General features: G+C 42.6%; 1 protein-coding gene across 1 annotated transcript in view; it reads right to left on the bottom strand.

Moving 5' to 3' along the window:
* The window catches only part of FAT3 (FAT atypical cadherin 3), a gene marked incomplete at both ends in the record, with an annotated part of 425634 nt that overhangs the window by 95882 nt on the left and 314289 nt on the right, over positions 1–15463 (bottom strand). Inside the window, 2 exons of the mRNA XM_081327912.1 lie at positions 3018–3407; positions 14999–15232. Coding sequence (XP_081184038.1) covers positions 3018–3407; positions 14999–15232 — 624 coding nt within the window. The remainder of the gene's footprint in view (positions 1–3017; positions 3408–14998; positions 15233–15463) is intronic.

Genomic DNA, 15463 nt, shown 5'->3' with positions numbered 1-15463 from the left:
TGGGCCAGGGCCAAGGCAGTGGGGGCCGTTCCCTCACTGTTTCCAGGATGGCTTCACAGGCCGCATGAAACCACTTCACAGGCCGGATCTGGCCCCCGGGCCTTGTGTTTGACATGTCTGCTTTATGGCTTAATTTGAAAAAAGAAAAAAGGCCTCCAAATGCTATCTAGTTCAGCCATCCACTGTCTTCCTATCTTCCTATCAACCGCTGAAGGTTGGCCTTAATTTCAGACTGTTGACCAAAATTCTTATTTCTCTTCAACCATTTGCCCTGGGAAATGTAGGTGCAGTTCTTTCCAACTTCAGGGGAAAAGATACTGTGAACAAGCATTGGCATAAGACATCCATCACCACTAGGTTTGGGGATAAGATTTTTTTTAAAAAAAAAACCAATTACAGTAATAAATTCACCGGATATTCTACCTAATTACAGGATTGCTTTGAGTCTTTAGTGTCTACTGCTGATTTGTTGATAGGGAAGCTGTCATTCATTAACACATAATAAATACCTCATTGGTAATTAAATGTCACTATTTTTAATTGATTTACCTTCTTGTCTTCCTTTGAAATAGAGCTTTAACTATTGTTTTTGTTCCAATACCAAGGAGATGTAATATGCTAATACCACTCCAGCTCTCTCAAATATTAAAACTTAAAGTGCCCTTGAGTGGTATCGCAAAATCTCTTCTGATTAAAAAAAACAACAGAGAGAGATTTCAGAAAATGACAGGAAAGAAAGGGAATAGGAAAACAAAACAAAGCAAAAAATAAATAAATAAATACAAAAACTGCACGGAAGCGTGAATGAACCTATTTTTTCCCTTTCATTGATAGCAATGGAGAAATATAGAAGAGACTTTTTTTTGTTATCGTTGTTCAGTTAACGTGATGTCAGTGAGAAAAGCCTTTGCAAAAATACAATTGGCTTATGAATCTAGAGGGAATAAAAGTCCCAAATACAGGTAGTCCTCGGCTTACGACCACAACGGATCCCAAAATTTCTTTTGCTAAGCGAAGCGGTTGTTAAATGAATTTTGCCCCATTTTATGACCATTCTTGTCACAGTGGTTAAGTGGATCATTGCAGGTGGTAAGTTGGTTAACACGGTTGTTAAGTGAATTTGGCTTCCCCTACCGATTTGCCATATCAAACCTTGACATCAAATTGATTGCACTCTCCAAATCAGTCACTCCAAATTCATTTTTAATGTGGGCCAGTGTGCTCATAGTAAAAAAATGACAATAAAGGTTATCTTATCTTTATCTCATCTCATCTCATCTCATCTCATCTCACCTCACCTCACCTCACCTCACCCCATCCTATCCCATCTTATTTCACATATCAGAACTGGACCTTGGCTGTTTCTCCCGCTTTTAGATTCTCTATACCATTTTAATTGGACCATAAGGAAGGCTGAGCGCCAAAGAATTGAGGCCTTTGAACTATGGTGCTGGAGAAGACTCCTGCGAGTCCCTTGGACTACAAGGCGATCAAACCGGTCAGTCCTAGAGGAGATCAACCCTGACAGCTCTTTAGAAGGCCAGATCATGAAGTTGAAACTCAAATACTTTGGCCACCTAATGAGAAGGAAGGACTCACTGGAGAAGAGCCTAATGCTGGGAAAGGTTGAGGGCAAGAGAAGAAGGGGACAACAGAGAATGAGGTGGCTGGATGGAGTCACTGAAGCAGTAGGCGTGAGCTTAAATGGACTCCAGAAGGTGGTAGAGGACAGGAAGGCCTGGAGGAACGTTGTCCATGGGGTCGTGATGGGGTCAGACATGACTTCGCAACTAACAACAACAGCATACCATTTTAAAAGCAGCACAGTCTATCTTAAATATCAAGAATTTGGACAAATACCACTCCTGTTGCAAATATCCCTTTCTTGGACTAGGGCAGGGGTAGGCAACCTCGGCTCTTTTTTTGACTCATGGACTAGCCATAAAAGAGCCGAGGTTGCCTACCCCTGGACTAGGGAAAGGAATTTGTAGGGAAAAGAGTGGCAGATCCTAGGGGCGGAGTTAAAAGATGAATCAGCCTAGAATCTCTACATAGCCATAAGCGGACTAAATCTAAAATCCCCTTGAATTCCATTGACCCATATCTAAGCAGGTGCAGTTAGTTGAGAAGATCCCCGAGCATAAACCTTTTAGCAATAAATCAGTTTAATTGGACCTTCATGTATGAACCTGGTCTTTCATATCTGACAGAAATGGTTATCTGATCACAAATATTTTTTGAAGGAGTCAGTTAACTAGATCCAGTTTAGTGGTGCTACAGTTCTGAATCCTGCAGAGAAACGGCCTTGGTGGTATCTCATGACAAGCTGATTAGCAAGCTAGTTGGGTGTGGGATAAATGGCATGAGAATTAAATGGGTACGTAGTTGGCTCGAAAACTGCACTCCAAATTTGCTCATCGTAACTGGAGGAAAGCGTCATGTGGAGTGGTGCAAGGATCCCTCTTGGGTCCTCTTAACTTCCAATACTTTCTCTAATGATTTGGATGAAGAGCCAGAGGGATTGCTTATCAAATTTTCAGATGACACACAATTGGGTGAGATAGCTAACAGCCCCAAAGTAATAATTTAAGGTTAGCGAAATGGCCTGAAGAGAACCGACTGAAATTTAACAGAAATGGATGCCAAGTGCTTCACTTGTGTAACAGAAATCTTGCGTGCTTGGAAACGTTTTCTACAGCAAAACCCAACTTGTGCTTATTCAGAGGTTCAATGGCACTTACGTTAGTGAAAATGAGGACTGCAGCCATTAAGTTCTATATTGAATTTTCCTAGGCACAATGGAGATTCTTTCGGATTTTTGTAATATTGTTCTGTTGCTCCTGGGTTGAGGCATAAATTAGTAACAATGGCACCCAAGCTAAATATAAGCAGCGGTGTGTATGGTGCAACCCCTCCCGCCGCGGTTATTTCTTACCCAACTATAAAACGAAAGGATTATTTTTAAACCTGCTTTAAACCTGCTTTAAACCTGCTTCTCCTTACTTTAGCAAACTTACCTGTTTTAGAATCGATCTGGAATTTTCCTTTCTCGTTGCCAGATCGAATGAGGTAGGTGATCTCGGCATTTGTACCAATGTCTTTGCTGGTGGCAAACACAAAAATAATCTCGGCGCTTGGCGAGGTGTCCTCAGGCACTGCAGCCAAGTAATCTCTCCTCTCAAAGACAGGGGGGTTGTCGTTAATGTCCAGGACAGTAATTGTAACGGTAGCAAAGGATGACAGAGTCTGCACAATGCCCTGGTCAGAAGCTTTAATGGTGACATTGTAGGAAGACTGAAGTTCCCGGTCGAGAGGATGTTCTAAAATGATGATGCCTGAGGACATGTCGACAGAGAAGAAGCCTTCCGAAGAATCTGCCATGGAATACACAATCTTTCTGTTCACCCCTGGGGGAAAAAAGAGAAGAGGAGGGAAGAGCAGCTCTTCTTAATTCCGTGAGGCAGAAAAGACCAAGATGCCAACATGGCACAACACTTTAACCGTACGTACTTCGGCGTCCCTCAGCAACAGAGCTGTGAGATACAGGTAGTCCTTCACATACGGCCACAATGGAGCCCGAAATTTCATTAGCTAAGTGAGACATTTGTTAAGTGAATTTTGCCCCGTTTTAATTTTGCCCCTATCCTGCCACAGTTGTTAAGTGAATCACTGAAGTTGTTAAGTTAGTAACACTGTTGTTAAGGGAAATCTGGCTTCCCCTATTGACTTTGATTTGTCAGGAAGTCGCAAAGGGGGATTGCACATGACAATGCAACCGTCATAAATATGAGTCAGTTGCCAGGCATCCGAGTTTTGACCATGGGGATTCTACAACGGTCGTAAGTGTGAAAAGCGCTCATAAGTCGCTTTTTTCAGTGCCATTGTAGCTTTGAACAGTCACTAAATGAACTGCTGTAATTCGAGGACCACCTATATACAGTATATATTCATGCTCCATTTCTTGTCTGGCTCAACCCAACCACCATTAGCTGCTATTTGGGATTGCCCTTCTTTCAAAGAATGTTGTCCCCGGTCATTGTCTGTGAAAAAACAGTTTGCTATCATTTGGTCCAGGTCCAATGCGTTAGAATTTGCATCTCTGCAAATGCTTTCTAACCCACAGGTCTGGGAATTAAAAGTCCCACAATGCTGGTAGACTTTCCAAGTTGGGAAAGGTTGGAGTAGAGCAGCAACTTTTGGATGGAAAAATAGACTCGGGGTAGGCAAATACCATAAGGGACGCAGTGGCTCAGTGGGTTAGGACGCTGAGCTTGTCGATCAGAAGGTCGGCAGTTTGGCGGGTCGAATCCCGAGTGCCACATAACAGAGTGAGCGCCTGTTACTCGTCCCAGCTTCTGCCAACCTAGCAGTTCGAAAGCACGTAAAAATGCAAGTAGAAAAATAGGGACCACTACGGTGGGAAGGGAACAGCGTTCTGTGCACCTTTGGCGTCTAGTCATGCCGGCCACATGACCACGGAAGACATCCTCGGACAAGCGCTGGCTCTTCGGCTTTGAAACAGAGATGAGCACCGGCCCCTAGAGTCGGAAACGACTAGCACGCATGTGCGGGGGAACCTTTACCTTTAGGCAAATACCTCTTACATGGGTGAGACCAGGAATTCTATTTCTTCTTATTTGGGGGAAAGGAGAGGAAATCGGTTTTTTCTCTTATAAAAATCCCCCCACTATCGGTACCCTATTTTAAAGCTTCTAAAGAATAATGGAGAGCACAAGGGCTTAGAGCAGAGCTCCCCAACCTTTTGAGCACCAGGGACCGGTACCCTGGAGAGTGGTTTTTCTGCAGATCGGAGGAGGCGTGGTTTCATGTACTGCCTGCGTCTCACGGATGTGGGGCTTTGCTTGTTTGCGCGGACCGGTTTCAGGCATGCCGTGGCCCCCAGGGGTTGGGGACCCTTGGTTTAGAGGTTAGACACTGAGCTTGTCAGCTGGAAAGCTGACCAACCGGGTTAGAGAACCAAGCGCTGTGTGATAGGATGAGCTCCCGTCACTTGCCCCAGGTCCTGCCCACCTAGCAGTTCGAAAGCATGCGAATGCAAGTAGATTAATGGGTGCCACTTAAATGGGAAAGTAACAGCATTCTGTGTGCTTTGGCGTATAGTCATGCTGGCCACATGACCACGGAAGCATCTTTGGACAACATTGGCTCCCTTGGCTAAGAAACAGAGACAACCACTGGCCCCAGATTTGGACATGACTGGATAGGGAAAACCTTTACCTTTTACAGAATGTTGAGAAGCCTTACCACTAATTTTCAGCAAAAGTTAACTACAGAATATTTGAAAGAAGATAAGTTGAGAGGTCATGTGTGAGCTGCGGGGTTATTCATCCCTCCAGACGGCCAACTTGAACTAACTTCAAGAATGATAAGAGATCTGTATGCTAAAAGTGAAATCAGGACAATTCTTTTTACGATGCAGCAAGGGTTGGCTTTCAGCCTAATTTAACACAAATGCAAAAACTAAGTTCTGCACATTTCCATTTTGTTGTTGCCTTCTCCGTACAACGTAGCTGTGGCAAAGGGGAAACAAACATGAATCCAACAGTCTTTTAGAGTCAGCACTCCCTTTCCTTTGAAGCCGACAGAAGTAGGAACGCATCTGTTTTCCAGCCAGAACTATTTGCTTGACATCAATCACTTACGAACACAAACTACACATCCTGCTTCTAGTTATTCTTCATTAATTCAAAATTACTTTAGTCGAACTTGAAAGATAAAGCTTCCTTCAAGCTTCTGATGATTTCACGGCTGTCCATATATTTTAGCATCAGTACAAACATGATTTGTACTAAAAACTATTTTTAACTTTCCATTTTGGTTTGGAATTTGCTGGGAGTCTTTTACTCACTTGCTACCACGTAAAGTGTGCAAAAATTCAGACAGCCATTAGATGGCAACGAAGAGAATCACCATTATCTTTATACATTTGCAGCCATTTGGTAGTCTGAGATAGTATAGGTCAGGGGTAGGCAACCTTGGCTCTTTTATGACTCGTGGACTTCAACTCGCAGAATTCCTGAGCCAGCATAGCTCAGCTTGGAAACCTCTCCCTTTCCCCTCAGCGTGGCTGGCTCAGGAATTCTGGGAGTTGAAGTCCACGAGTCATAAAAGAGCCAAGGTTGCCTACCCCTGGTATAGGTCCTCCTGCTTGAGCAGGGGGCTGGACTAGAAGACCTCCAAGGTCCCTTCCAGCTCTATTCTATTCTATTCTATTCTATTCTATTCTATTCTATTCTATTCTATTCTATTCTATTCTATTCTATTCTATTCTATTCTATTCTATTCTATTCTATTCTATTCTATTCTATTCTTGCAGATATTGCAATGCAAACTTGGAAGGCTAAACCTCCTGTAAACCTCACCAACTTTACCAGCTCAATCAAGATCAAATAGCTTCAGCCATCAAACTGGGCAATTCTTTTTTTTTTTGCTGTGACAGAAAATGTTATTGTATAAAACCAATTAACATGGATCGGAATGTAATATACATTTATTTTCCGCTCGATATGTCAGGAGCACAATTCCTTGCTTAGAAAGGCCTGGGGAAGAATTGTCCAGGCATATTCATAAAATGCAATCATAAGAAAAAATATACGGACACTTGTTTAAATTATATTACCAAAGATTAGATGACACTCTCAAAGGAACAGGGATTCTTTTTTTTTTAAAACCATTTTTGATTTATCCAAAGGTGATGACATGAAACCTTGAAAAAGTCATTAGGAAGAAATGGTACTTCAATTATAATTTAGAATCTACATGCCGATACACACAGGATTTATCTCCTAACATTCTGCAGTTATTAAAGGTAAGTAGTATTTAAATTATGATTTTATTATCTGCCTACTTGATTCATTGGTATTTTAAAGTCTTTGCAGATTCAAGCCATTGAATAAGTAGCTTGGTCATCCATCATTACTATTATTTATTCCTATTGCATGAATTACCCTGAGCCCAATGTCAGGTAAGTTATTGGTGAGTTACATAAATCAGAATAATAACTACAATTACTATTTATTTATCCATTTACAAAAATGAATAAAGAAACCAGGAATTTTTTTTATTAATTGCAGTTTTCCATTTCTTGATTTAGAGCAGTTGGAATAAACCACAATTAAGAATCCACGCTGAAGTCAAAATTGATCCATAAGGATCCACATGAAATCAGCTTGTCTTAAATCCATTAAGCATAGTTTATAGTTGGAAATCTATTAGTAATGGAAGAATTCATGTTTTTTTTTAGTCCCACTGTGAACAAGAGACCAAAACTGATGCATTAGATTGCATCAAAATATTCATTCAAGTTTATATAATTGTTTCAATCAATCCAATATATCTGGCTAAAGAAAAGTTTCAGATGATCACACTCTATATTTTATCCCCCATAAATTATTGACCAGAACATCAATAACATCATCTGAACACTGCAAGCAATGGTATTCTGTCTGAACATTTATGGAAGCAAAAGTTGAACTTTGAAGGATAGAAAAAGTATTGATGAGCGGCAATGGATGCATCATGGGCAGATCTGAGAGACCTGGTTAGGCACAAATTGTCATGGAGAAAATTTACCTATGCGGTTGCTAAGATATGAGCCCTGACGTGATGGCACATAATCAATAATTGATAAGTGTACACATCCTTTTGTCTGTCTTTATCTCTTACATCTACTTTTATACCACTCAGCTCATTGTGACTCCTGGTGGTTTATTTATTTATTTATTATTTATTATTTAAATTTATATACCGCCCTATTCCCGTAGGACTCAGGGCGGTTTACAGGGAAAATTAAAATACATAGTATACAAAATTAAAATCAATTAAAACTATTAATTAAATTACAGTCCCTGAAGTTAAACTAAAACCCAAATTAAATTAAATTAAATTAAAACCCCTCAGTCTGGGCCAAACAGCTCGAAGAACCAGGTTTACAAGTCCCGGCGAAATGAGCGAAGGTCGGGGGCAGTCCTGAGTTCCGTGGGAAGTTGGTTCCATAGGGCCGGCGTGCCCACAGAGAAAGCCCTTTCCCTGGGAATAACCCGCCGGCATTCCTTAACCGGCGGTACCCTGAGAAGGCCCTCCCTGTGGGAGCGCACAGGATGATGGGAAGTTGATGCCGGCAGCAGGTGTTCCCTTAGTTTACCATAAGAATCAGAAAACAAAGTCAACAAAAGCAGTACAGTTCAATAATTACACAGGATACCAGATTCTGGGGGTAAGGTGTCCCATGGAATGAGAGCCAAAATAAAGAAGCACGACCTATAGGATCCCATCGCTTTAAATTCATGTTGATCCAGGATCTACTGCATTCTCTCCTTACATGTGTGCACAGATGAGGGCGATTCCTTGTCTGAATCTAAGTGGCTTCAGGAATCATGAGTTCTTCGCTTATTGATAGATGCCCAACTAGCTTTATTGGCTAACTGGAGTAATTCCTAATCCAGCAGCCAAGCCATATAAGGCTTGGTTATGATAGATCAAAATCAGTGCATTGAACTGGGCCCAGCATCCTATTGTCAACCAACACAGCAACAGGAGGACAGGTGTAAAACTGACAGTCCTTGACTTATGACTGTTAGAAGTTACGGCCTATCTGAAAAAGGGGACTTACAACCTGGTTCCAAAATTCTGACAGTTGTCCCCTTTCCATGGTCATGTGACTGCACTTTGGGTGTTTAGCAACATGACTGCATTTATGCCTGTTTGCAGTGTTCCATGATCACACGATCACTTTTTACAATGATTACGCCTAAAACTGGCATTTAACTTCTGGTTTTTGTCAAATTGATACTATAGCGAACATTGGGCTTGCTTAACAACCGTAGCATTCATGTTATGGTTGAGGCAATCACTTAATGACAAAAAATATTGTAAAATCAGGTCAGTCATGTGACCAACCCATTTTACAACCATCATGACATATGTCATAGACTCCATTATGGAGTCTACCTGTGCTAGACAGAAGTCCTTATCCACTATTTTATATCCACTGTTCTATTTTATAACTATGGCAGTTTCCAAATTGTTTTCAAAGGCAAATGTAGAGCTTGTTGCTATTTGTAATTTATGATAATAGCCGCAGGTATTCATAGGCTTCTGCATCACAACATAAGCTCTGCCTCCTGACATACTACAAAATAAAAAAGAGTTTGTGTTGTGCTGCTTCAATGCTACTTTTGTGACACACTAGCATAACACTAGTTTCATGTTGTGCTGCTGCAATGTGACTTTCTGCTTTTGCATGACACAGTTCCAATGTTCCCAATCTACACGGTTCCAATCTAAGGAGCTGCCCCAAAGAAGAGGGAGTCAACCTATTCTCTAAAGCACCTGAAGACAGGGCAAGAAGCAATGGATGGAAACTAATCAAGGAAAGAAGCAACCTGGAATTAAGGAGAAATTTCCTGACAGTGAGCACAATTAATCAGTGAAACGACTTGCCTCCAGAAGTTGTGGGTGTTCCATTACTGGAGATTTTCAAGAAGAGATTGAACAGCCATTTGTCCAGAATAGTATAGGGCAGGGGTAGGGAACCTTGCCCCTTTATGGATTACAGCCTTGTCGCGGCAAAGGGGCTTGTGTAACTCAATGAAGCTATGAGCTATACCGTGCAGGGCTACCCAAGATGGACAGGTCATAGCAGAGAGTTCTGCAAACTGTGATCCACTGGAGAAGGAAATGGCAACCCACTCCAGTATCTTTGCCACGAAAACCCCATGGACAGTACCAAAAGGCAAAACGATATGACAGTGGAAGATGAGCCAGATGTAGGTGTGAGTTTAAATGGACTCCAGAAGATGGTAGAGGACAGGAAGGCCTGGAGGAACGTTGTCCATGGGGTCGCGATGGGTCGGACATGACTTCACAATTAACAACAACTGGGAACCTTGGCTTTTAGGACTTGTGGACTTCAACTCCCAGAATTCCTGAGTCAGCATGGCTGGTTCAGGAATTCTGGGTATTGACGTCCACAAGTCATAAAAGAGCCAAGGTTGCCTACCCCTGGTATAGGGTCTGCTGCGTGAGTAGGGGATTTGACTAGAAGACCTCCAATGCTTCTTCCAACTCTCTTATTCTGTTAATGAAAGTTCTCCCCTTTCAACTGTGCATTGTGATACAAGACAGACTGGTTTGATTTCCCCTGCACAGCTAGAACTTCTCGGTGGGGCCCACAACTGATGACCAGCTCAACTAAAGAAGTGAAAATGTAATGGGCACTTTTTTTTAATGTGCTGCTCCAGGAGGAGAAGATCAAGCCTAAGAGGACTCTAAAGTTGAGAACTTGGCTTTTTCCAGGGAAAACTGACTTCATCTACAGTAGAATCAACACTGGTATCTCAGAGCTAGGACATGTTGCTCCATCTGAGAAAGAAAGGAAATCATAATTGTCTCCTTCCCTACGCAGTTACATAATCCTGTTACCGAAAGAAAACGATAGTGTAAGGCAGGGGTGTCAAACTCAATTTCATTGAGGGCTGCATCAGCATTGTGGTTGCCCTCAGGGGGCCGGGTGGGTGTGGCCAGGGTGGGCGTGGCCTACTGGGTGGGCGTGGCTAGAGTGCATCTGGCCTACAGGGTGGGCGTGGCCAGCTCTACATCGTTCGCATCAAGGGTGCCTATGGGGGCCTGGGCAGGAGTTGGACAGATCTGAGGGTCTCTGGCAGGAGGAGGGTCTCTGGGCCAGGGCCAAGGCAGTGGGGGCCGTTCCCTCACTGTTTCCAGGATGGCTTCACGGGCCACATGAAACCACTTCGTGGGCCGGATCCGGCCCCCGGGCCTTGTGTTTGACATGTCTGGTGTAAGGCTACAACTCCAAATTCAAGAACATATTGTTCAGCTCTTGCAGATTATGACAGCTTTTATGGTCATTTTCTCAGGGGTGTATTGTGTGATTAGTTGCTGCTTTACTTAATGAATATGCCTTCATTTCCCCCAGTGCACAACTAAAAAGCCTAAGGAGAAGGAAGAAAAATAAATAAATGAAATTTTCACAATTAGACTAATCTTCCCCCTAAGAACAGCTACCTCCACAAAAAGCTCCATTTGGGAAACATTATCTACTGGAAATGGTGAAACCTTGAATATACCTATTTTCTTTGACTCGTTTTTATTTATACTCATCAGATTCTTTAGATCTTGTTGCACTGCAATGGCAAAACAAGTGAGATGATTAGGCTGTTGGACAAAGATCAGGGAGAACAAGATCCAATGGTATCCTCAGCCATGGAAGCTACTGGCTTTGTCCTAGTCGCTGTTTGTTAGCATCTCCTGCCTTTTGAAGTAGGGGGATTGTAATCTCCACACCTTGGGGCCAGACTTTGAGAAAGTCCAGGAAACCAACTCTGATCAATGACTGCAAAGGTTTGTGCTACGTCTAACAATCCGTAGTTGTTCCAGATAGTTTCTGGCCCAGAACACAGATGGTCACGCACTACATTGCATTTTTGTTATCATTGTGGCATCTGGATACAGAGAGGATGTCCATTATCCCAGGCCTTGGTTCAGATGAAACTGACTACTGCCTAGCATTTCTATAGGCGAGTAGTCCCATTAGAATTAGATTATGTGTCTCAGGTGTCTACGGGACCTAAAAGGCAGGCATTTGGGAAGTGGGTTTTTTGGGGGGGGGAATCTGGTAAGTCAGTGGCCCCAACCTTTTGGGCACCAGAGACCGGTGCCACGAAGAAAGTTTTTTTCTGTGGCCCAGTTGCTGACATGCCGCGGACAGGTTCTGGTCCATGGACCGGGGGGGTTGGGGACCCCTGTGGTAAGTAGTTCCATCAAATGCCTAGTGAGCTATATTGGCAAAACCTGGAGAACTGGCAAAATTCTTGGGAAGCTTTGTTGCTTGGCTGATCCTAGTTACTTCCTTGGTTTACCAAGGACATCTAAGATTAGAAGTGGCAAACGCAGTGCCACCGGTGGAGTAAAATGAAAAGTAAAACTTGAGTTGCGGTCAGGTCTACAGTACAGTATGTTCACCTCTCATTGTGCTGTTGGTAGGCATGGCTAATTCCCTTTCCAGGAGGATCTAACACCAATGTTTCATATGAGACCATTGTGATCAATTTGTGTAGCATCTGTCAAGAGTTTTGATTGTGGTAGGAGAAGGAAGGAAGGAAGGAAGGAAGGAAGGAAGGAAGGAAGGAAGGAAGGAAGGAAGGAAGGAAGGAAGGAAGAGAGAAAGGGAAGGGAGGGAGAGGGGAGAGAAAGGGAAGAAAGGGAAGGAGAGGGAGGGAGGAAGGAGAAAAAAAAGAAAGGATGGGAGGAGGAAAAGGGAAGGAGAGGAATGAAGGGGAAGGAAAGGTTGTTGTACTGTACAAAAAAAATTAAACATGAAATTGAAGAATATCACCACGTTTCAGATTTTCAAAACATCTACCGAGCATTTGATAAACACCTATACTAATTAGAAGCCCGTCTCTCTAGTTATGCATAACTTTTTTATTTGCTGGTGTTAATCAGATTATTCAATTTTTTTCCTGGAACGTGCTCTTTCTGGAAATGTTCATAGTATCCTGGACTTAGGCTTGGAAACACCCTCGGAGCAAGCAAAACACAGAACTGTGCAAACCCTTAACGGCCTCCCTCTTCATTCTACGCCCTTCCTACTGTCTTCCCACAAAAATACACCTTTAAAGCAGGTATCATTGTGCAAACAGCATGCTCACAAAAGATGACTACGCATGGAGAGAAGGCCGCATGTCTTCAGTACGGAAGGATTTATAGCTGTATTAACAGGCTGCTGAATCAAGAGATCTTTCTTTTAATTTTCACATATCAATACTGTCATGTTTTATTACCGGCATCCTGTGTTTGCATTTGACCTTAATAGCTAACTACAAGTCAAAAAGTTAGAAAATGAAATCTGAGCTTATTCATCATTAACTATAAAATCTGCTGGCTCTTTGTTTCTCTTTCTCATTGCTGGGTTCTCTTATTTCTGACATTAAAAAAGGTAAAGGTAAAGGTTCCCCCGCACATGCGTGCTAGTCGTTTTCGACTCTAGGGGCCGGTGCTCATCTCCGTTTCAAAGCCGAAGAGCCAGTCCTTCTCCGAGGACGTCTCCGTGGTCATGTGGCTGGCATGACTAGACGCCAAAGGCGCACGGAGCACTGTTACCTTCCCACCGTAGTGGTCCCTATTTTGCTACTTGCATTTTTACGTGCTTTCGAACTGCTAGGTTGGCAGAAGCTGGGACGGGTAACAGGCGCTCACTCTGTTACGTGGCACTCGGGATTCGACCCGCCAAACTGCCGACCTTCTGATTGACAAGCTCAGCGTCCTAACCCACTGAGCCACCTATTTCTGACATTAAGCGGCCACAAAAGGAGAGAATGGCAGGAAGGGGAAAGCACGAAAATCGGTTTGTGTTCAAATTTTGAGCTGCATTTTCAAATTCAAACGCAAAATGCAAATTCCAATGTTTTGAGCCGCATTTTCTTCTCAGCATGAGCAATAAGAGGTTCAGTTGAATTTCCACACTTTGCTTTCAAACTTCTAAAGACAGATATGATTCCAAGGCTGAATCCTATTTTTATTTAGGAGACTTTTTGAATTCTGTGGCAAATCAAACAGACATCCTGTAATGACTAGACTTTGCAACGGGATGAACTTTTGCATCAATTCAACCCTGCCTAGAATTTGTCTTTTGGTAGCAAAAGGCCTCCAGAGACAAGTGAATTGCATGGCATTTACCTTACAAAGTTTATGAGATGACCAAGTTGCAGTTGACAGATATTTTATATAAAAGGCTTCCAAAATCACAGCCAGGGCACACTAATAAAAAGTTTCCCCTGAGGCTGTGCTGCAATTTTGCGCAATTTTGCGCAAGCACTGGGGAAATCAGGAGATTTATGGAGTTCAAATGAATATACAGATTTATTGCAAGGTCTCTACAAGAATCTGACCAACTAACGGTCCAGGGAAATGAGTGGGAGATAAGACAGGCATTCTAAATGGGCTGGACTTAGATCTCTTGTGGGCATGCAGGGACTCGTGACTTATGATGTGTTTGACCCCATCCATCGGGCTCAGCTTGGCCATTTCTGATACTTATAAGGATTCCAGAAATTGTTGGCAAAAATGTATCCCTTACAACACTTCTCTGCTTGGTAACCTTTGACTGCAGTTCATACCGTGGACTTTCTCCTATTTTGTCTCCCCCCTCCCCCCTTTCTATTCAGTTGTGTCCAATTCTTGGAGGCTGCCTTGGATAACTCCTTGCAGTTTACTTTGCAAGGTTTTTCAGAAGTGGTTTGCCATTGGCTGCTTCCTAGGGCCGAGACAAAGTGTCTGGCCCAAGATCACCCAGCTGGATTTGTGCCTAAGGTGGGATTGCAGCTCACATTCTTCCAGTTTTTAGCCCGATTCCCTAACCACAGCACCAAACTGGATCTCATTTTTTAAGAATGTATTTAAAATTTTCAAATAAAATATTTTAAACCGCTATTATTTCTATAAATGACTCAAGGTTGTGAACATTTGCAATATTCCTACTTTCCCCACAACAGTGAGATGGCTTAGGCTGAGATAGAACGACTGGCCCAAAGTCATTCAGCTGGCTTTCACTCTAAGGTAGGATTAGAACTCAGTCTCCTGGTAATTTGCCCAAAATCACCCAGCCAGCTTTCATGCTTAAGACAGAACTAGAACTCACAGTCTCCTGGTGATTGGCCCAAAGTCACCAAGCTGGCTTTCCTGCTTTAGGTGGGACTAGAATTTACAGTCTCCTGGTCTCTAGTTTGGGGACTTCATCGCTAGACCTAACTGTGACACTGTGACACTATTCAACCAACACTTGAGCTTTGGGTTTGGGGACCGGATCCAGAGAACTTTAGGTTCTTGTGCTATTTCTGACTTTTACAACTTTGGCTAAAAGACAATGCATAAATTACAAGAAAAATAAAGGCTACCCCCTTACCAAGTTCTATTTACACGCTTCCAATCAGATTTCCTTTTCGTGTCCTATACTCACCTACATCGGGGTCATTGGCCTGAACTCTGGTCAACAAGGCTTTGGTGGCGGTGTTCTCATAGACACAGGCAGTGTAGTGGTCAGAAGAAAACAGTGGAGGATTATCATTGACATCTTCCAATACTAGATGGATTTTTGATTGACAGAACTTTCCTCCCCCATCAGTTGCTCGGGCAATCAGATTGTAGACAGGGGTCTTTTCACGGTCTAACGGAGCCAAGGTTTTGAGCTCCCCTAAAACAAATTCAAGGGAAAAAAGAAAAGGAAAACAAGGAAAAAATAAATGGGATTGTCGTTACAGTATCATTATTTTATTACTAACACCATTATTTTGGTTTTTTTAAAAAAGTAATTTATCTTAAAATTACAAGGTAATTTTATCTTAAAATGGCTTGGACCCTGAACTACTGTGTTGTGTGAACAGGACAGCATGTTAAGCCAGTGTTTCTCAACGTTGGCAACTTG

This window comes from Vipera berus (assembly GCF_964194415.1).
Source record: "Vipera berus genome assembly, chromosome: 4".
NCBI classification, from domain to species: Eukaryota; Metazoa; Chordata; class Lepidosauria; order Squamata; family Viperidae; genus Vipera; species Vipera berus.
This window is presented reverse-complemented; position numbering and strand designations above follow the sequence as displayed.